At 34.8% G+C, this 23,076-nt stretch overlaps 2 protein-coding genes across 3 annotated transcripts; both read left to right on the top strand.

The window, feature by feature from the left end:
• The first annotated feature begins 152 nt into the window (after window positions 1–152).
• On the top strand, window positions 153–9,705 carry LOC132286224 (3-isopropylmalate dehydrogenase 2, chloroplastic-like). The gene is made up of 11 exons (XM_059788497.1): window positions 153–492; window positions 842–971; window positions 1,093–1,204; window positions 2,409–2,484; window positions 2,615–2,703; window positions 3,424–3,510; window positions 5,792–5,908; window positions 6,020–6,127; window positions 6,273–6,326; window positions 6,438–6,590; window positions 9,286–9,705. Exons 1-11 carry the CDS (start codon window positions 276–278, stop codon window positions 9,358–9,360), a joined length of 1,218 nt encoding a protein of 405 aa, XP_059644480.1. The 5' UTR covers window positions 153–275; the 3' UTR covers window positions 9,361–9,705.
• A 3,845-nt stretch (window positions 9,706–13,550) lies between these two features.
• Window positions 13,551–22,204, top strand: LOC132286223 (BRAP2 RING ZnF UBP domain-containing protein 2). 2 transcript variants are annotated; one of them, XM_059788495.1, is made up of 12 exons: window positions 13,552–13,860; window positions 15,630–15,745; window positions 15,841–15,949; window positions 16,065–16,179; window positions 17,024–17,121; window positions 19,603–19,709; window positions 19,842–20,094; window positions 20,224–20,277; window positions 20,508–20,657; window positions 20,840–20,904; window positions 21,470–21,524; window positions 21,642–22,204. In XM_059788495.1, the coding sequence occupies exons 1-12, from the start codon at window positions 13,630–13,632 to the stop codon at window positions 21,798–21,800; spliced, it is 1,512 nt and encodes a 503-aa protein (XP_059644478.1). In that variant the 5' UTR covers window positions 13,552–13,629; the 3' UTR covers window positions 21,801–22,204. The 2 variants fall into 2 exon arrangements, with proteins under 2 accessions (XP_059644479.1, XP_059644478.1); XM_059788496.1 differs by lacking the exons at window positions 21,470–21,524; window positions 21,642–22,204 and having other exon boundaries at window positions 13,551–13,860; window positions 20,809–20,905.
• The last annotated feature ends 872 nt before the right edge of the window (window positions 22,205–23,076 follow it).

The following is a 23,076-nucleotide window of genomic DNA, read 5'->3' as shown; positions in this document are numbered from 1 at the left end:
GTTAATTAAAAATTAAATATTTTTTAAAAATATTTTTTTATTTTAAGTGATGTTTTCAATGATAGTTTATCAAACACATTGACTCGCTTTGGTCCAAATTTTTTTTTTTACACATCTTTAGTACACTCAAAATTTCGGAATTATTTATTAGTGGCTAGGCACACTGGTCGGATAGTGTTTTGATGGCAAATACCCTAATATAGCGTCATAAATCAACTTGTTCCACTGTTTCTCAAGATCGGTCACAGTTAGCAACTGCAAAAGCACCCCCAACAATGGCATCCTCTTCCAATATCGGTGTCAGACCCTTCAAACCCCAACAATTCCCCTCCAAATCTGTATCCAAACACTTCCCTAGATTGGGTTCGATCCGCTGCTCCGCCACCTCACCGTCGAAACGCTACACCATCACTCTGCTTCCCGGCGATGGCATTGGCCCCGAAGTCATCTCTGTCGCCAAGGACGTCCTCAAGCTCGCTGGTTCTCTTGACGGTACTTTAGCTCCCATATCTCAAAAACCCAATTTTTATTTTCCGTTTGGTTACTGAGAAAGCAAAGGATAAGCGAATGAAAGTTGACTGGACTATCTTATATTGTCTTCCGAGGTCATAAATGATGAAAAATATATTCAGAATTTTAATTTCCGTTTGGTTACTGAGAAAACATAGCAGAAACAGCAGAAAGTTGGGTATCTTATTTTGTTTTCGGAGGTCATAAATTATGAGAATTTTAGGATTCAAAATTTTGATTATTTTACTTATTTTGTGCTTTCTCACCAATTAAGGTTGATAATTTTGAGGGTTTAGGGTTTTAACACTAGTGCATCATTTGGTTGTTTTAGGAATTGAATTTGGTTTCAAGGAGATGCCTGTTGGAGGGTCCGCGTTAGATTTGTGTGGAGTTCCATTACCGGAGGAAACCCTTTTGGCTGCCAAGCAGTCTGATGCTGTTCTGCTTGGAGCAATTGGAGGGTGATTATTTTTAATTATTTTCCACAATATTTGTTATATATAATTAACTGATTTTTGTTTAGAATTATACTATTGAGTGTTTTATAATTTGAATATTTATTTATTTATTGGGTTGTATAAGGTATAAATGGGACAATAATGAAAAACATTTGAAGCCGGAGACTGGATTGCTTCAGCTTCGGGAGGGTCTTAAGGTCTTCGCGAATTTGAGGCCAGCTACTGTTCTGCCGCAGGTCATCATTTGTTAATAACTTTAAAAGCATTCCAATTTTGATCTTTTCTGTTATATACTGCTTCATCTAAATTTAGGGCCACTTGGCAACCATTTCTGTTTTTTGTTTTTGTTGTCAAATCAGTGAAAACAGAAACAAATGACAAAAGCATGTTTGGTAACATTTGTTACATTTTGTACAGTACCACACCTGCTTTAGAAAAAATTCCATATCTGGAAGCAAGAAAAAGATGTATTCACTTTACTTTTTCTTTTTTGCTATAGTAACAAGAATTTTTAAAAATCCATTATAATCTAAATACCATATATATATATATATATATTTTGCAATGATCAAACTTTTTTTTTCATTTTCTTTCTTTTGGAACATTGTTCAACAAATTTGTTACCCAACATGTTTCTTTTTCAGAATAAATCACACCATAGCAAAAACATCATTTCTACATTATGTGAAATTGAAAATGCAAAACAGAATCAGTTGGCCAACGGGCCCTTGGTGGTGTGTTGTAAATAGTTTGTGATTCAAACTAAGGTCATTCCATTGGTTATATTTTTCTACATTAAGCTTAGGATTAACTGGTCTTTCAGTCAAATCTATATATATATATATATATTTATTTATTTATTTATTTATTTGGGGGTTTCCGTGGACAATCACAATATAAATATATTGAAACGAGTAAAACTAATTTTTTTTCCTGCTTTTCTCAAGGATTCTTGAGTTCTTTTGTTTATTTATTTATTTATGGACATGGTAATAATCGAATCCAAATTCCATGCTTCCTATATTTATGAGTTTATTATCTGCAGTAATTGATCTATTTACCATCCTAGTTATAGATTAATGATTGATTAGCTGGATGTGGTGAGTTCATCCATCAATTTCCAAACTCACGGTATGGACCTTGCTGCTACTAATTTACATTGCATGTAACAGCACAACTTTATCATAGGAAAATTTCCCTTTATTGACTTTTAAGAAGCCCGTGCTATGAGGAATTCCTGCAATCAGTAAAAAGTTAAGCAGTTTATTTGTAGAATGATAGTCTATGATTGACCATTTAAAAAAATAGATGAAATCTTTTGTGTATATATACATATATATTATTGCACTCTTTTTCTATCCAATATTATATGTTGTGAATATACCTTGGCTGTTAGTTTTCATTTTTAGACTCTCATCCTTTGTGTCTCACCTAATTCAGTTAGTGGATGCTTCAACTTTGAAGAAAGAGATTGCTGAAGGAGTTGACCTGATGGTTGTAAGGGAACTTACAGGAGGTTAGCATGCATTAATCACAGCTGGGCTTACTTGGACTGAATCTTCTGCAGTTCTATTTTTTTTTATTTTCTTTCTTTTTATACTTATTTTTCTCGGTTTTTATGCTATAAATTTGTTTTGGTTGTATAGGTATTTATTTTGGAAAACCTAGGGGTTTTAGCACAAATGAAAATGGTGAGGAGATTGGTTTCAACACTGAGGTGTATGCGGCCTATGAGGTATTTCTTCTGCTACAACCACCATTTATTATTGAATTTTTGTTACAAATGCCAGATTTTTTAATGCTTTTGAATTGTGGAACATGATACGGGAAAACCATTTACATATATTTTCAAATTTAAATTTCCTTATACTTATCAAAAAAAATAAATAAATAAATAAAATTTCCTTATCTTCTTCTTCTTCTTTTTTCTCTCTTTCTTTCTTTTTTTCTGTTTGGCTACCCTAATTTAGTCAAGACCAATCAAAAGTGTTATTTAAGGTTTCATTCATGGCTAGTTTTTGGAAGTGTGAAACAAGATCTATGGTGTTTGCAAGTTCAAATTTCTTATTTGATATTTCAAGGACTGTTATTTTTTGCACTACATATGTTGTGTAATGGGTAATGAAGGTGAGACAAAGGGATGGTGGGAAAATTAATATCCTGGTGCAGCTGAAAAAGAACATAATATTTCTTACCAATTTTATTAATGCTTTGCACCTGGGTTTTTCTTGTTCAGATTTGGGGCATGTTTGATAACTTCTTAAAGTGGATTAGGTTGGGTCCACCTTATCTTTCAAAGAAAAATCAAGTCTGGTCATAAACGGACCCAAATTTATAGGTTCTTCCAAACAGCCCCTAGGTTTTAAGGATTCCTATTTTCCTCCTCGTTATCTATTTTATTATATACTAAATTTCTGCACAATTGTTTCTTTGACATGAAAATTTTTCTTGCCAGATTGATCGCATTGCTCGCATTGCATTTGAGACTGCTCGGAAGCGGCATGGGAAACTTTGTTCTGTTGATAAAGCAAATGTTTTAGAGGTCTGTTGAATAGTAAAGCTCTCTCTCTCTTCATTTCCTTTCTTTTCTGTTTCCACTTTTTTTTTTTTTTTTTTTTGTAACTTATGTGTTACTCAGGAAAGATTTCTATTTGGTTCTATTATAATCTATATCCTGAAAGAGACGCAAGATATTTTAATGATTTGCTGGTTTTGCACGAAAGTCATGCGGCCATAATAGTTAGACTGAAAAGTTATTCGTGTTGTCTGGCCTCCGTTTATGTGATCAATAACTTGTTTTCTTCTGTTTTATCCATTGAAAATATGGACTATGGAACTTATCAAATATATATATATATGGACTATGGAAGAGATTCTTTTGGATTTATGATATGGAAATCACTCCCCATTTATTCTTCAATTGCATGTTTTGTATTCATTTGCTAAAGTAGTGTGTCTTCTTCTGATACTGTTGTTAGAAATAAGTGGAGCAAGTGGAGCAAGAATTTTCCTTGCAAATGAGTTATGTTTTAGATTTGTTTTTTGTTTATGTCATAGAAAGTGTCTTTAATTTCCTTCTGTTTAATTGTTGTTCATTTTTATATTCTGAGATAGAATTATATCTTATGATATTGATGTTGAATAAATGTTGTCCAGAGAATGGAAGGAGAAGTTACTGTAGATAGTAGAATGGACTATTTCTTGTTTGGTTTCTCTTTGGCCTTATTCTTTAGATTATATTCCTTTTCTCTTTCTTCTTCTTCTTAAATGTCTTGTGGCTTGACTTTATTTTCTCACTATAACACTCCAATGACGGTGCTCTATCTAAACCTAGAATATAGTTGCTGGTCTGAAGAAACTGTAACCTAAGGGTATGGATAGGTCAATTATCCATTTTTCCCATCTGGTGATGTCCTCCGAGTCCCATTTATAGAATAAAAAATAAAAATGTCTGTGGAGTGTAAAGATTTAGCTCCTTTGAGACATCAGGTGGCAATCAGCTAAGCAACTCTGGTTTATCAGAATCCTCCATGTGGCAAGTTTGCAGGAGGAAATTTGACTCCACTGCATTTCATGCATGAGCCCTGATATTTGTACTTCATGGAGTTTCCCAGAGAGCAACCATCAATGTTCTTAGGATATGCCAAGCCATGAGTTGGAGCATGTGGTGCTTAGTGCTTTGTATGTGTAGCTTTCAGGGAGGGATTTCATTATCTGTGATTCATTTGTTGATTCCTCAGTAAATATGAGTCCTGGTTCTCCTGGATGCCTCTTTCCTGGATCCTGTTGTATGATGCATGTTTGAGTACCGTTTGATGCCATTGAACACTCTTGTTCATCAAGAGCATAAAAAAAATGTTATTCTTTCTATCATTAATGTTTAGCTTAATAGATTTTGGAGCTTATATTGCTAAAAGACAATGAATCATTGGCAGGGGGATGGAATGACATTATTTACAAAATACACATTGATGGCGGAAAGTTAGATGTCCTTCATGGATGTGGCACATCTATCTTGTATTCCAATACACTAACTCAGCTTAACTGGGCTTAGTAAAACAATGTTCGAGTATTTGGTCTTGGTTAGACAAATATTATTTTGCCATAGTAGTTCATTTAGGGCCATAGTTTTGTTAAATCATACACTACCATCATGTCTTTCCTTACTACCTCACTATGCTTTTGGCATTCAACTGTAGCACTGCCTTTAGTGTGAACCGTATCATTCTTCATACAAGTACAGTTACTAATTTTTGTTGCATGTGACTAAACCATCTTAACCTCTCTCGGTTTATATTCTTCAGTACAGTGTTGCATCCTAACAACTCTATGAGTGCCTTTGAATGGGTACGATGCACTGAAACTGTTCTCAAATTGATCAAATTGGACATCAACTGATCCCTGAGGTGTTTCTCTGGTCAAAAGCCACGAATTCCTGGATAGGGAGGCTTCCTTTTTTGTATTTTTTCACATCTTATGCCTTTGGAACATTTTTGTTGTATTTGTGGATGTTTTTGATGGATAGGTTCTCTAACAATCATTTGTTCTCATTTTTGTCTTTGCTCTTCTCCCCTCTCCCTCTTCTTCCTCCCCAAGTAAAAAATAAATAAACGAGGAATAGCATAAGTCAGTTCTAACAGTACTTTTATTTCATAATGCATTACCAACTTTGCAAATTGTATCATAGTGGGTGCACTGTTATCAGTTTGTCAAAGTGCTTTTGGGAAATGCTTATGTGGTGGGAACATAGATGATATACACGAAGCTAAAGTCCAAAATGTAAAAACATGCTGATGAAGTTTCATCTTCATGAGATTGGCCAGGCATCAATGCTTTGGAGGAAAAGAGTTATGGCAATAGCCTCAGAGTACCCTGATGTTGAACTCTCACACATGTATGTTGACAATGCTGCAATGCAGCTTGTTCGCAATCCAAAACAGGTTCGTCTTCATCTTCGAAACACTTGCTGCATAATTTTATCTTTTCATTCTATTTTAGGCTTATTCAGAACTTGTTGATAGAACTGAAGTGTTAGCTACAAATTATTGCAGTTTGATACGATTGTAACAAATAATATATTTGGTGATATTTTATCGGATGAGGCTTCGATGATTACTGGAAGCATAGGGATGCTTCCGTCTGCTAGTCTTGGCGAATCGGTATCGGCCGATCATTTGCTTTCATTACAAAACAATTTCATTTTCTGTTTGGAAGGAATCGTTTGTGTTTTTCGTTGTCATAGAATGGTTATTATTTACTCTCTCTTTTTCTCTCTTTTCTTTTTGTGGCATTTGTCATCTATAGGGACCTGGACTGTTTGAACCCATACATGGTTCTGCTCCTGATATTGCTGGACAGGTTGGATGCACACAGTTCTATTTTTTCTTTCATCTAAAATAAAAATCTTTCAATTTTACAAATTACTGTGGGCATTTATATATTTTTATAATATTTGGCACCAATGCGCAGGATAAAGCAAACCCTTTAGCAACAGTGCTCAGTGCTGCTATGCTTTTGAGGTATGGCCTAGGGGAAGCGGAGACAGCCCAGAGAATCGAAAATGCAGTGCTGGATACACTGAATAGAGGGTTTCGTACCGGTGACATATACTCAGCTTCACATGTACGCACATCTTTTGTGAACCTTTAACATTTGTCCAATTATTTGGTGATTGTTGCTGTTGTTAAAAAGGGGGTCATTACCCAGTGTAATCTCTTCTATTCAAGGGTGCTAGGAGTGGTACTCTGGAACACAAACCTAACCATTAACATTATTTACACAAAGTGCCTGTTCTCAGGATTTGAACCCCGGTCCTCATGCTTGACAGCTTGTGCATTTACTAGTGCACCAGATAGTGAAACCTGTTTCTCACGCTTCAGGCTTGACAGCCTGTTCATCATTCCTGCTGCTCTGGTTGGTTTTTGTGGTGCGGAAAAAGAACAAAATGAAATAAAAGGGGAGCGAAGGGCATAATTACGGACTAGATGGCACCTGATCTTATATTTTCTTTGCCTCATGCTTGTGGCCATTAATCTAGAATGTCCAGTTGTTGTGTCACTAAGGAATATATTTTAGCTGTATTGCTCTATAGTGCTATCTGGAGGAGCATCTTCTAATTAATCATAGGATGTCTGATATTGGCTGCCTTCAGAACATAAAAGAAATATAGATGATGGAGAAAGCCCACTTGGTGGGGGTTTCGCAGAAGTCCTCCTAAGAGCGTGAAGCCTGTTTTCTTTCTTTTAGGCACTGTAAACAAATAATAGATTAATATATCTATATATATATATATATATTCAATATGCTTGCAACTACCAAAAATAGTCCCAAGTTAACTGAACAGTATTCCATATCCAAACAAAAGTATTTTCTAATAAAATAGTCTTATGAACACAAGTACACATCACTGTCATCTCCATCTCTCCTAGCCTCATTCCATGGATGGGTCTGTGTGATTTGATGGCATTCTGATTTTTTTTTTTTTTAGCTAGGGTGTCCCAACCCTTTTGTCTTGACTCTTGAGACTAACATTAGGGGTATATGCAATCACTCGCAAATCATGTGCATTGTCGAAGCCTAGGAGTGTTGAACCTGAAACTTATTTCTTTATCTTATTATTTAAAGTAGGGTAAAGTGCAATAAACCCCCCTTAACTATATCCCTTCTATCAAAATACCCCCTTAGACTACTAAAGTAGCATATAACCCCCCTCAACTTACCCCTTTGGTTGCAATTTGCCCAATCCGGCGACCGGCCAGTCACGTGAAAATCCAAATTTAATTAAATGACCATATAGCCCTTATAAAAAGTAAAAGACCATAGTGCCCTTCTATTACTATTCAACCCTATACCCATCCAAACACACCCTAAGGTCTCTATTTTCATCTTCCTAAATTTGTCGCTCGAACCCAATTCTCTCTATATCTCATTCTGCCTATATATATATATATATATATAGTTCAATTTTGCGAAAGAATGTGCGCTTTGAGATACAGTGGTAGAGATCGAAGGAATCGCATACGATCGTAGAGATTAGAGGAATTACAGAGATCAGTGACGACGTGGTGGTAGTTCTTGTCCTCGTTGATTTGGAGAATGTTAGGGCTTGCACTCAGGAGCTGCAAAATCTTTGGTTCCTTTTCGAGGCAATTGCAATTGGTCTGATCACAGAGTTCGCATTTTTTGATTGATTTGCAGACGAAGTCGTCGCCGGAGACCGGAGAGAAGTAGTTGTAGACGACGCCAATACTTACATGTCCACAACAAGAATCACAGTTGAAGTGGACAATTGAAAATTGAATTATAAAATCTGAAGTTTGAGTGTTGGAAGTCTGAAACTAGGTTCATTTACCGAGGAAAAAAAAAAGTCTGAAACTGGGTTTGGAACTTTGGATGGTGATGAATTGGATTGTCAAAGTAAATAAGGAATTATGGATGCCTAAATTCTTGCATTGAAACATGCCTTTTTACTCATTCCAAAATCCTGATATAGAAGAGAAAAAAAATTTGTTCACCATGTTGAGCATCTCTCTCCTCTCCTCTCCTCTCTCCCTCCCACTGTATATACCTCTTTCTGAAAAAAAATTTCTCCAATTTTTTTTTCCTTCACGTCAAGAAATTGACGAGTGTTGTGGGAGGTGATAATTGTCCTGTGTTGTTGAATATCATTGGTTTGTTGCGATAAGGCTGTATAGATGTCAAATTTTAGTGGCTCTTCTGATTACATGGTCCAATGTTATTTAGCCAATTTTATAACAATACCTCATTATTAAAGAGCAACTTATTATGCAAAGGGTAAAAAGGTCTTTACAAATTTCGGTGATGAAAGTGTACCGGAAATACCTTCTCTGTCCTAAAACTTAACAAATCACATAGTTGGAGGGGGTTATTTGTAGTTGAGGGGGATTAGTTGCACTTAGGGCATAGTTGAGGGGGGTTTATTGCACTTTACCCTTTAAAGTATGATTTATGAAGGTATTTAAGCTTATTCACTTGACATTTCATTTTGCTCATTTTTAAATTTGTTGAGAAGTCGAGAAGTAGAGAAGTAGAAGGTACTTCACATTTTGATTGAGAACTAGCAAATAGAGGATCCTGATTGTGCACTTGCTTTCCTCAATGTCTGGTAGCCATTGAGGGATGGTTATGAACTAACTACCAAGAGAGGAGGATGAAACGTGTCTTCCTATTACTTTTCCCTTCACCTCTACTATAGTTTCGCTTTGAATACAAAAAATTCCCTCGTCAGTAACATTCTATGTTACATGTTCTATTATTTATTTGGCCGACTGTAAATGACTAACACTTGCTTGTGCAGAAATTGGTAGGATGTAAGGCGATGGGTGAAGAGGTGTTGAAGTCGGTAGATACTAAAATTCCAGCTTCCATATGAATCATGGAAGATGAACCCTAAAGAGCTCATTTTTTTGTTTCTCTATTCCTGGAGGATTTTGAGAGAGTCACATTTTTCAGTTGGAAGATTAGAAGAGTCAGATGTTTTCCAGGATTATCATTGAAGGATTCAAGTAGTGCTTCCTTTTTCTTTCTTTCTTTCTTTCTTTCTTTCTTCTTCTTCTTCTTCTTCTTATCTAAGCTATAAGTTGCATTTTGAATATTTATCTGAAACGTGTAACATGGAGTGGAAATATGATGCCATGATTACCAATATTTCTGAGAGAAATGGTGCTTTGTTTATGGATTTGTTTGAGGGAATTTAATGAACACGGTGTTCTACTAATTGGGTATTTGTACAAGGCATGTGCAGGAATTTCTGATTTGCATACCGCCTCAATTTGTTATTCTCCGGGTACTGCAAACAACTCATCTAACAGGCTATGGCTAAAAATTGTTTTGCCACACTTTGGTGCTCTGGCAAAATTGAATCACTGCAGTCGAGGCCCTAATTCCTTTTTCAGTTGGTTTCAAATTTTTAGTAGCTCAAAATGTGTGTTGCTGGTTTATACTTCCAACTTCCGAGTTAGGAAAATGATTTTAATACTGAAGAATTGTAGAGAATTCTTTGACCGAATGCGCTTTTAATAGGTCATAAATACAAAATATATGGAAGTGGGATCTTTAACTGGCAAATATTTCTGCCCGAATCTCTCTACCCTCCAAGTTATAGGCCCTTGAAATTTTGAAATCAATGCTGGGCTGGAATGTTGCTGTTAGATAGGCAACGGTCATCATCCACTCTGGCTTTAACTTATAAGCAGCCTTGGACAGTCAACACTGAGTTGAGTTGTTCTACATCAAAAATTCATAAACAATTTGACTAAAGAAGTCGGATCAAATTGCTCAAGCGACTAATCATCCAATCAAACTCCAATTTGACCGATGGAGACGTGTCAGTTAAGCTCTGTTTGGTCAGATGAAATTTAATAAATAGTGAAAAAGTGGAATCAATAAAAACGAAAATAAGGCGTTGCTTGGATTTCATTTATAAAAATAATTCTCACGAACAATTCTCAAGAATAATTTTCAGTTTTCTCAGATTTTAAACTTGTTTGGTTAAGAGAATTTACAAAACAGTTTTCGGAAAACAAAAACTCATAAAACTACTTGGTTGCATTTATTGAAAATAGTTTTCTGAACTACGAAAATAAAGAAAAATATTATTTTACCTTACTCTTTTATTTCTTTAATTTATAATATTAACTATTAATGTGTGTGTATATATATATATATATATATTTGTTTTTAAATAAGTGTTGGAGGTGAATTCATTTTAGCTAGTATTCTTAACTTAATAAAAGTTGCACAAATACAATATATCAAGTTTAATTAAAATTTGACTAAATTTAAATACAGTAAAAGGGTTACATGAATTACTTTAAGGAGTTTGTTTGCTGGCAGGAGTTTATCAATTTTATTTGGCACCTGAACTGGTTGCAACCACTGAAAATGTTGTTGAATGTTGAATTAAAATGTGTGAATCATACATGGACCAAGTGGCCAATTTACAACAGAGATATCAAATGGCTATTGCAAAAGCATCAATTCTAATATAACACATGATCCATTTGTAGTTTGGTGATGATGACAGATTAACATTTCTAACCAACAGGGAAAACCCTAACTTGATCAAGCAGGATAGGACCACAAAGCAAACCAAAGTCATCTACCCTAGTGTGATAGTATAACATGATGAATGTTAGTCTAGTCCTAGCTGAAATTGCTTTGAACTTGAAACTAGCGGTCTTGAACTTGCCGTTGCCCTTGTATTTGAAGGAACTTTTCAGGGTATCTTTGGCAGTGAATGCTTCAATCAAACAGCCAAGGAGTGGGGATATGAGATCCTTCTGTTTGGGAGGAAGAAGAACACCATTGGAAAAGTTCATCAACCTATGAGAACCTTCCTCAAAACCACCATTATTCACCAAGTTGTCTGCAAGAAATCATTAACAATTATCCGATGAGCAGATTAAAAAGGAAAACTTTTTGCTATTACAGCATGAATATGTCATTAGCTCTAGTCAAAATAATTGAAGAAATTATTACTTAAGAACAAAATTATGCAATAATAGTGCTATATTTTTAGGGTAAGGTTAATGTTGTTGATGCATTTGTACTTTCAATTGAAGTATAGGACTCAATAGTTTTTTTTTGCCGAAACAATGAGGTAATAATAGATATTGGAACCAGAATAAGTGAACGAGGATCCAGATAATTTTTTTAAGATGGGTATATGATTTTCATTAATTTTATATATCATACTAGGAAAGAAGTAAAGAAGGAAAATTTGACGAATAATAAGAGGAAGGAAGAATAAAGCTTGATTATCAAAAGGGAAAACAATTTTTTTTGTTCTCATAAAACTGTGACTCTGATAATTCAGTTTTATAAAAACTGTTTTTAAGAAACAAATCCAAGTAGGAAAAAAAAAAAAAACTGTTTTTAATTTTTTGTAACTCCCATAACAGAAAACTGTTTTGGGAGTTGCAATCCAAGCGGTCCCTAAAATTTTTAATATTTATTTGTTTAGCATTAATTTTTTTTCAAGAAAATTATGAAAAAATATCATTTAATAGTTTGAATAACATGAAACTTATTATAAAAGAAGGATTAAGTGCAAAAATAACCCCTTGTATTATAAATATAATGCAAAAAAGTCACTGGTATAAAATACCCATCTACTTGTAATTTGGTGTAAATATTTTGTCTACATAAAATGACTATAATATCCTTTTGCTAGTAAAATAAAATAATATTAAAAAAATAAAATAAGATAAAATTACCATTTTAGACCAAGACACATGTCAGTCAACCTGATTGGTTAGGTGGCCCAATAAAAAAAAAAAAAAAAAATGTGTACAAAAAAATTATATAATATTAAAAAAAAAAAAAAGGGTTACAGGTTACGAGGACGACGGTGAGGGGTTGCAGAGGAGGAGGTGACGACGGTGGAAAGGTTTAAGGGTTATGGGTGATCAGCGAATCCATTGTTCATATTTGGTTTCGTCGTCCACTGGCGGCGCAATCATCGTCGAAGACGCCGGGTTTGACCTTAAGTATCCATCGCCAGCGCGATCGGGGCACCAAGGTTGACACAATCGTCTTGCCCCTCGCATCGTCTCCATACTTCTCTACCACAACGAACCAAAACTCATCGTCGTCGACAGTCCTCGCATCTTCATTTTCTCCTCGCCCGAATCTACTCGCTTCCATTAACCTCTCGTCGCCATCCCTACAATTCCATCACGCCATCATCAGAAAATTAGATCTGATAAGTGAAATGGCTTTGTGAGATGACACACTGAGTCAACTCAACAGATCAGCGCCGAACTTTGGCTATAAAGATTTCATTGCCGGCTATGGGGTTCGGGATAATGGTTATGACGCCGCTGGTGGTTGAGGGGTGGCGATGATGGTTGCTGTTAAGAGATGGGTGTTGTCGCCACCGATGGAGGTGATGCCCGCTACCGTTGATTTTGGCGGTGGTTGTGCTGTGCCACTGGTTGTGGTGAGGGGCGTAGGAGAGACGTAAAGTCCAAAGAATAGGAAAAGAAAAGAACAAATTAAGGCTTTTAAATTTACTTTATGTCAATTTGGGCCAAAAAGGGATGAGATAGATTTATTTGCACAATTTTTAAATTTTATGAATTCAAATACATAATTAAAAAAATATATATATATTTGTGCAAAAAGAAAAGGTATTAAGGATATTATTGTGTTTTTAAAAGATTCATTTTCTTTCTTTTTCTTGTAATTTTTATCTAACTAAAGAGAGCTTTAATTGAGAGTTAAGACCCATTGGCTTGAGTTTTGTGAATAACAATTGAATCAAACTACAATATTCTTCAATTTATTAAAAAGGTAAGAAAAAAAAAAAAGAAAAAAAAGAAGGAAAGACAGAAAATATTTCTCTTTAAAAAAAATAGAAGAAAACATTTAAAATTAACTATTTTTCTTATACTTTTTTCACATTTTCTCTATTTTTCTTGAACCAAATAAAAATTAGTTTCAAGAATAATAAATTTTTTTTTAAAAAAAAAAAAAATAGAGTAATATTCTTAAAAGTGTTGAATACATCTTTTAAGAGCATTAAAATTGGGAGGACTATATAAATGAGACGTGGCAGCTACATGATTTATTTCTGCATATCGGCCGCATACAATTTCTCACTCTGTTTAAGTCCTCTCTCCCTCTCCCTCCCTCAGATATGTCGGAGGCCACTTCAACAAGTGCGAACGCATACGCCGGAGCCTTGACGGGGGACATATTCAGGCCGTCAGCCGCCATAATTCCCGATGACCTCACTGACTCCTCATCCTCCGTATCTAAGGTTACTCAGCCCTTTCCTTTCTCTTCTGGAAACCCTAGAATCGAAGAGACCAGAGGTGTCATGCATCTCTACCAGGACGATGTCGCATCATCTTCTTCAGAACTGCCTGTAAGCTTGGATTCTTCATCCTTCTTTTTAATTTGAACAATTCAATTTCGTGATGATCTATGTAGAATTGTTAATCCTCTTACAAACTTGAGAGTTACATCATCAGAGTAGTGAATTTGCTCTCTGTTTTATTGTTGTTGTGTTATTATTACCACGTGTTCAAATTTCGATTCTTTATGAAACCCGACTTTGACAAGGTATATATCGAACTATGGACTTAAAACTTTATTGGTTGCTGAGATTTGTGGGAAAAAAGTAATATTAAATACGTTGAATCCTCAATTATTGATTTATTTGGAACACAATAAATCTAGTACTTTGATAATGAGATATTAACAACATCGTTTTGTGCAATAAATTATTTGAATTTATTTTCTTCTGTTTTCTCACAAGCAAATTGAGGGTTACAGAACTTTGGATTCATATAGAAATTCAAATTTGGAAATTTGACCCGAAGGCTATATTGGGGATTATTAGGTAGCATAAACTTTGTAATGACCAACATAAACTATATTGGTGTAATTGGTTGGGTGTTTCACGGTCCGACCCAAAAGCAAGCCTAAGCTGGTAGGTGGAGATAACAGTTTACCCATTTATACTCATTTCACTTACCATCCAGATCCGATGTGGGACAGGTCTCCCCTTATAACATTCTTCCCCATCCGAACTCGCAATGCCCTCATAGCGGTTGGGCAACCATGCCTACCTAGATGGGCTCACCCACACACTTCTAGACGGGGCACTCGGCATGATACCAGATCAAGGACTGGTCTGGTTCTGATACCAACTTTAACAGGTCGGGTGCTTCGCGATCCGACCCAAAAGCTAAAGTTGTTAGGTGGAGCTAATAGCCAACCCATTTATACTCATTTCACTTCCCATCCGGATATGATATGGGACAAGACTCCCCTTGTAACTATTGGGGATTATACAATAGAAATTTGATTTTTTTATCAAGATTAAATTGTTTTTGGAAATCTAAACTATATGTTTTTAGTTTTTAATTGAGCCGAGGAAAAAAGATTAGAGAAGAAAAAAGATTTCAGAATTGTACAGTATTATCAACCTAACCTGTTGGAGTGTGCATCCACCAACTGCTACTTGAGAAACCAGCGAACAAAATTTAGTTTAGGCTTCATTGATTATGATTTCTTGGATATTTGATAATGGAATTTTGAAGACTCAAATACTTTTTTTTACATTCATATTTTCAGCAAGTAAGGAATGCTTGTTTTATTTATTTATTTGTTGATAGTTTCTGTAAATTATGAATTTCATAGAAACTTGAAACCTTTAAATTTTAGTGTAATATGACTACTATCAAGGACGGACCCAGAAAATTATGTGACAATAGTGATTTTTTTTTAGTAATTTCAGTGGTGGCAATGGTGAGATTTGATAGGTATATAATTAAAAAAGAAAAAATCACAAGGGTATAATACCAAAAAAACAAATCAGTGGGGGAAATTGCCCCCACTGAATTACATACAGGTCTATGCATAACTACTATAGGATTATTATTATTATTAAATTTTTTTTTTTTTTTTTTTGTTTACAAATTACTCTTGTCTGTTCAGGGCTTAATTGCTTTTTGATTCTGCATTGCTCCTTTAGTATATGGTTTGAGTAGAAATTCAAAAAATTCATGTGGAATATTGAAATTTTCTCTTCTTTATTTATATTTGAATTCATCTAATAACTTGGAAAATATGATCACAATTTCAAGTAACTGATTCATTGTTTATTCATGTCTTTTTAATGTTGTTTAGGTTGGTAGGAAACCCCTTGTTTGTGTGCTTGGTGTGCCGAATCACATGACATATGCAGATTTCTGTCAGTTTTGTGGATCATTTATTCAGCATATGTTGGAATTGCGAATTGTCAGGTTCTGTTTTGATATTATAATGTCTTTAATATGGGAAAGGGTGTTGGTTTTCTTGAATTTCAGTCTGATTTCTGTTGTCTTGCTTGACGGTTTAGGAATGATGGAATGGAGGATCGATATAGTATTATGATAAGATTTGACGATCAAATCTCAACAGATGCTTTTTATAAGCATTTTAATGGGAAACGTTTTTCATCTCTTGAGGTTTGCTTTGCTCTTAGTGGTCTTCTTTGTTCAACAAAATCATTACAAATTTTTATCTGAAAGCTTTTTGTAATCTTTTTTATAACATTATCATAATTTTTGTGCTTGCACACAGGTAGAAGCTTGTTGTGTGCTTTTCATGGTTGATGTACAATACACAGGTTCGATTGAACATGCACAGACTTCTCCTGCAAGCTCTACAGAGCAACCTAGTTGTCCAGTCTGTCTTGGTATGTCTTTTTTAACCCTTGAATTGGAAATAAAATTTTTTGATTGTTGTGCTGTAAAGAAAACTTTATAGTTTTAAAATATTTATAGCTTGGGAACAAAAATTGAAAGCTAATAAAGCAAAATGAACACTTTGTAAGTATCAAAAATACTTTTGATTTTAATATTTAAACTGTTACTTGTAACTTGTAAGGAATAAGTAGGAATATTCCGCAGGATCGACATCTAGTGGTTGATAATTGCAGAAAAGCACTAAAGCACAAGCAATTCGCTTGGCCCTCTCTGTTGGATTGATAAGTCAATGATGTTTCTGTTGTAAATAGCACCATCTCTTTGGACTGTTGAAAATCTGATACCAACTGTTCTAGGGCAGAAATGCTCCAATGTCACTTGATGAGAAACATAAAGGAGAGAAGAAGAAGAATTTAGGAGGAGAAAATTTGTCTACTAATGTCAATATTATTAATAAATCATCAAACATACACTTAAGAGCTGATCTATAGGCAAAATCATAGGCAAACTCTAATAGTCCTAATTACTCATTATTAAATTATTGCCAAGAATATAAAAACCAAAATATAGATAATGCTTAAACATTATAATTCCTAAAATATATAGGAAAACACTAGAATCTCATTCCTTCTCCAATCATAGATGTCATGCGCGGCTCGTGTACGGGTCATGTTTTGATCTTCATCACCTTGCCTATTTTTTTAGTTTGTCTTCCTTTATTATCCAAATGGATTAATTAATGGTTATATTTGGCCAGTTGAGATTGTGTGCTAGTGACATTATTATTATTTGTATTTGCATTTGGATTTCTCTTATTTTTTCCCCATCTTGCAGAGAAATTAGACCAAGATATGGGTGGAATTCTCACAACCATCTGCAATCATTCTTTTCATTCCTCTTGTATTTCTAAATGGACGGACTCTTCTTGTCCGGTAAGTAATTTTTATAATTGTCACTGCTTTGTTTGAATTGATCTATGATGATGGGTGGAGCTTCATTATGTACACATCAGTTCGTGGGACCTCGTGATCTCAACCACTGTAGACTCTAAAGCCATAAGGTTGGACCCAATAACAAAATTAACAGAAATTACTGGTCCTAAAGGTTGTATAAATCTAAAAATATCGAATATTTAAGTGTCATTATTTGTGAGAGTAAAAATGGATTTAAATTCAATGTGAGAGTAAAACATAGATTTAAATTCAGTCTTTTTTCTCTTCTTACTCCTCATATCATCCCTAGTGTAGGTGTGCTGCCTCAATGTGTTTCTGTGTGCTTGTGTTTGCATATCCATACACAGACATGTTTATTAAGGACACATACATTGTGTTTTTATTGGTTTTGGCTTGGAATTCGTTCCACTTATATATAAAAAATGAATTTCATACAGATCATTTAAGTCGAATCTTCTGTCCAATCTCCTCCCTTATGATTGAGAAGCCTAAGCAATTAATTCTTCCATTCCTATTTTGAATAATTGGAATTACAGGGTTAAAGCTGGTGCTAATATATCATGCAAATGTTGAATTAATTTTCATTTGTCAGTCACCTTTAGGGATTGTAAATGGTTTGATTTAAGTTGATGTTAACACAAGGCGCAGCTACTTATATGTATGAGGTTTGATGATATGAATAATAACTTCAACTATAATGTGGCCACAAGGAATAGAGGGCTCAATAGAGATTTGTGCTGTCGTAAATGGTCCATGAGGGAGGATCTAAAGAGAGAGAATGAGGGAGCTTCTTAGTAATCTCCTTTAAAACTATGGCCAATCACTCATTTGGTCTCAAAATCTCTCTCTTGGTAGTTGGTTCTTTTAATTGACCCATTTACTCATTTTATACTGTCTTGCCCTCGGTAAGGACTTTGGTGTAAAGGAATTAAACTTTTCACCACCGGTCTCCTTAAAGGAAAGATGTGACAGCAATAGGGCAAGGAAAGGGGACATGCATTTAGTGTGAGTACGACTTTGGACTAGGAAAATCAACAATAAATGCAATGACTCTTAGGGAATTTGCTTCTCTACCTTTCGTTGTAACAGGTCGAGGGATGATTGCTGTGTGTGCAACATAGTGGAGTCCCTCCACAATTCTCAGATCTTGTCACCAGGCCAATATTCCCCAGGATCCCATAGGAGCAGAACTAAGAAAGGCCTTGTCCTTTTTGCGAGAGATCACTCCATCCTTGAGGTTATCCATAGAGAGGAACTGCTCAAGGGCCTCAGTCCATCCGAGGTTTGTCCATATAGAGGAGCTCAGTCCATCCTCGAGGTTTATCCATAGAGAATCCTTTGAGGGCATTAGGACCATCCTAAATGTTTATCTGTATAGAGACCTCCCAGGACTTGAGGGTTTTCAGTCCATCCTCAAGCTTTATTCATGGATTGGTTCTCTTCGAGGACCTTCAGCCCATCCTCAAGGTTTTATCTGTTGACAAGCTCTTTGGAGCCCTTCAGTTCATCCTTGAGGTTTGGTTATACAGTATACACAGAGAGGAATTCCTCCTGGGGTCTTTGAGGCTTATCCATACAAAGAAATCCTCGTACATATGGGTTGACCTTGAGGCTTATTCCTGCAGAGAAGGTCCTTGATTTATAAGAGAAATGCCACTCTTGAGGGCTTAGGGGATCCCCATGTGTTTTGTCATAGACTCGTAGGCCTTCTTTTTGGACCTATACCTGTTTCACAAAAGAAGAGATTAGCTTCTTTACTCAAGAATGTTTATCGAGTGCAGTCCCGAAGATGTTAGGATGGTGGTGACCAATCTTGCATTGCGAGGGTGCGTACCATCATGGACTCCATCATGTCATTATTGTTAATGTCATTGATGGGTCATCAGGGTCAATGCCATGTGGCAGTGGTCACTGGTCAGACATAAAGTCGATGGACTAGGTACCTATACTATGATTATGAATAATTTGTGTCATTTAAGATTACAATTTCTTTTTTCTTGAGTTAAATTTGAATAGCTGTTTGTGAAATTATACTGTTTCAGTACTCGGTAAATACTTAAGAGTGAGCAACTTATGCAGTGCATTCATAAAAAAGAATTTAAGAAAATATATTTTTTTTGATAAGTAACTATATCTTAACCTGAACTGTACTCTGACATGACAATTTGGTTCAAAAGAAAAGGAAAATGATTTGTACCAATAAACAAGAGCATTCCAGAAAAAAAGAATTAAGAAAATATGGTATGTAACCCTTTGTATTATAAAATTGCAAACTCGTGGTTTGCAAGTTGGCCTCCTTGTCATGTACTATTGAGTTCTCTTTTTCTTTTATCTTCCAATTGTTTTTAGAGTTCCAATTGGTTGTCAATTGGTGCCATAATTAGTAAAATGTCTTCTTCTATCTGAATGTTTGCACAGAAGGTAATTGGCAGTTGACTTGAATTCTACATGTTATTACAGGTATGCCGATATTGCCAACAGCAACCTGAGAAGTCAATATGTTTTGTTTGTCAAACTTCTGAGAATCTATGGATTTGTGTTATTTGTGGCTTTGTTGGATGCGGGAGGTAATAGCTTCAATTTTCTCATCATGCCATTATACTTCTCTCTTTTTGGCAAGTGTGTGATTATACTTTCCTACACAGAACAATAAGCACTGTTGTCATCTGCAGTTCTTCATTTAAGAAATGTTGTTGTAGGTATAAAGAAGGGCATTCTATAAGACATTGGAAAGAAACACAGCACTGTTACTCCCTTGAATTGGAAACGCGTCGTGTGTGGGATTATGTTGGAGACAATTATGTTCACCGTTTGATTCAATCTAAAACTGATGGAAAGTTGGTTGAGTTGAATCACCATTGTGTGCATGCTGATGATGGTTGTGGTAGTTGTGACTGTAGTTTACTAGATCCTGGATTTACTGAGGCTCTCTTGAACAGTAAAGTTGAAGCTGTAATGTTTTCTTTTTTCACCTTCATCTTTAATTAACTCTTTCTATATAAGTTTGATTGGTTCTCTCAGTTTTCAGATTTATTCACTTCCTGTAATCTGCCCACTCATTTAAGATTCTATCATCTGCAGATTGTCAACGAGTACAATGACCTCCTTACTACGCAACTTGAGAACCAAAAAATAGTAAGTTCATTTCCTTCAATCCCATGAGCGAATGAACTGGGGCCCAATTCTATGCCTGAGCTTGACATTAAACTTAACTTAGTAGATTTAATTTTTCCTGGACATTGGATCTTCTGATATTATATTTTGCTAGTTTATTATCCTTTGTTGATAGATGCAGGTAGTGCTAAATATTTAGGATAATGACTTTCATCTGCTTATCGTATTAACAGTCTCTGATTTGATCATAGTATTTTGAGTCTTTACTACGAGAAGTTGAAGAAGAAACTGAAAGAGAAGTTTCTGAAGCTGTTGAGAAAGCTCTGAGTCAGAATCAGAAGCTACAAAAGATGCAAACTAAGCTTGGTAAATGTGTTGAAGAGAAGAAATTTCTTGATGATGTAAGTATCTATAATTGCTATCTTTGCTATTCTTTGTTAGGTTCTTGCAAATTCGATTGTTGGTAATTAGATAATTCAGAAGTAGATATTTATATTCTTTTGAGTCATTTAGTAGTACTACTACTGAGCTGCTTGTGTTTTTTAATGCTAGGGAATGTAAAATCCTTTTGTTTTACGTGTAGATAAATGATAATCTTATAAGGAACCAGAAGATTTGGGAAGCCAAGATAGGGGAAATTGAAGAAAGGTATGGCTATCTTCCTCAATTATTCATCCTTCTGATGCTTATGCAAGACTATATTTTTATCTCATTAACTAACAGCTAGATTCCCATAATGGTAGAGTAGAGAGATTCTAGAGCTTGTAGGATATGTGGTGGCCTACTTTTTGAGCCATATTGAAAGTCCTCCGTGGAGGTTTGTCCTCCTTACAATAGCATTGTGGGTCCTTGTCTTCCGTTACCACTTAAGTTGATTCTCCTGGGTTAAGTCGCATCCTTAGTCCTTTTCTGTTAAGTAATGTCTTCACATTATGATGAACAAAAGCATGATCTTAGTGGAAGAATAATTCTTCATTTAGATTACCAAATTTCATCTTTTCATTTTTGTTCTGTAAAAGAATTTAACCTCCCATTGTTTATCATTCCTCCTACTGTCTGGTGATGATAGATGGATTTTTTGAGGAGTGTCTGCAGCTTTCATTACCATAACCTGTTTTTCACTGAAAGCTGACAATGAAGATGCAGATTACCCACTAATCTCATTTGACAACTAGATGCTGATAACTTCTTTTTTGAGTTCCTTTTATTCTAGGGAGAAGGCGGCTTTGAAACCTAAGGATGACAAAATACAAGACTTGGAGGAACAGGTAAAATGCACTTGTCAAATCACATGACCTTTGGGTTTCTAAGCTTTCACCACATACAATCATGCAACTTTAAGATACTGATGAATCTTTTTTTACTACTATGTCGAGTAAATGCAGCTTAAGGATTTGATGGAGTTCATCGATGCTGGGAATAGAGTAGAACAGATGCCGGCATCAAGTGAAATCAAAGATGGCGACATTTTGCCCCTTCAAATAGAGTCCTCTTCAAGAAGTGGCACTAAAGGAACCAGAAAGAACAATAATAGGAGAAGCTGAGGATTAAATGTTGGTGCTGTGTGAAATCGATGCTGGCTGTTTATATGAGTGCTGCTTAAGCCAACTTGTGTTTATATAATAGGTTTGATTTTGTTACTGTAGTAGAGGTATAACACTTTTGTGACTTGGGAAGCTTCTATTATGTAAAGTTGAGTCTGTAAATAACCATACTAATACCCTAAGATTTGGGATATTAGACTAGTACATGTGGTGATTACCTCGGTAGGTTTTGTCATTTTTGTCTTGCTTAGATACTAGCAAGTTACTTTTTTACCTGCTTTGTTGTACATTTAATGGTCTCTATGAGAGTCAATATGGAATATGAACCATAAAATAAAATGCCTATTAAAATACATAGAACAGAGAGTCGTGGTTGTGCGCCTCCTATAAAAGAAGCTTTTTTACTGTGTCTTTTAAGTTGAGTGACTTTTTGCTCCTTTCTTTCTCATAATTACTTTTTTACCTGCTTTGTTGTGAATACATTCGAGGAACTTCACTTTGCTCGCTAACTTCCAAAAGTTTTAGAAATATTGTATTTAATGCTCATTAATCTTTATATTTTTCCTTGCAAAACTGTGTTGCAAAATTTGTAACTCAGTTAAATCAAATATTCTTCAATCACATGCGCATTGGTATGCACTATACAATCACATACAAGATAGCATAAGTCGGTCAGTCAAGAATCAACTAATGAAATTTAAAAAACATTACAGAAAATTTCACCATTTGACCCAGGGCCTTTTAACCTTATAGTACTTCCTCGCCTTTCAAAATATAAAATCCAGAGTTGAAGGTCTTGTGGAGGTAAAAATAGGTGTGTAAGTGTATTTTTTGTCAATAAAAAAAAAAATATTCATCATTTCACGATTATTAAATTTTTGTAAAAAAAAAAATAATAATAAAGAAAAAAGCTTTTTAACTTGTCTTCTAAGTTAAATAGCTTTTTGTTAAATGCCATTGTGGCCTTGTGACGTTCAATTGCTCCCTGGTGAGCATAGAATAATATATTTACTTTTAATCCTGACCTTAGAATCTAATCTTACGAAAATTAATTAATCAGTGTTTCCTTTTTATATTTAAGGCAATTGTTGTTGTTGTTTTTTTTTTTTTTTTTTTTTTAATTACCATTATATATTATTAATAGGAAATGACAAAATTAGACATGTTTTTAATAGAAACAAATTAAAACCAAATTGGTTAGGATTTTCTTCCCATTAAAGCATACCAATTAAAAATAAAAAATTTAATTATTTCCAATTCCTTCGATGATAAAGGT

The sequence above is a fragment of the Cornus florida genome, unplaced genomic scaffold (assembly GCF_030987335.1).
Source record: "Cornus florida cultivar Cherokee Brave unplaced genomic scaffold, ASM3098733v1 CherokeeBrave_3.0.0_Hap2_Chr11, whole genome shotgun sequence".
NCBI lineage: Eukaryota > Viridiplantae > Streptophyta > Magnoliopsida > Cornales > Cornaceae > Cornus > Cornus florida.
This window is presented reverse-complemented; position numbering and strand designations above follow the sequence as displayed.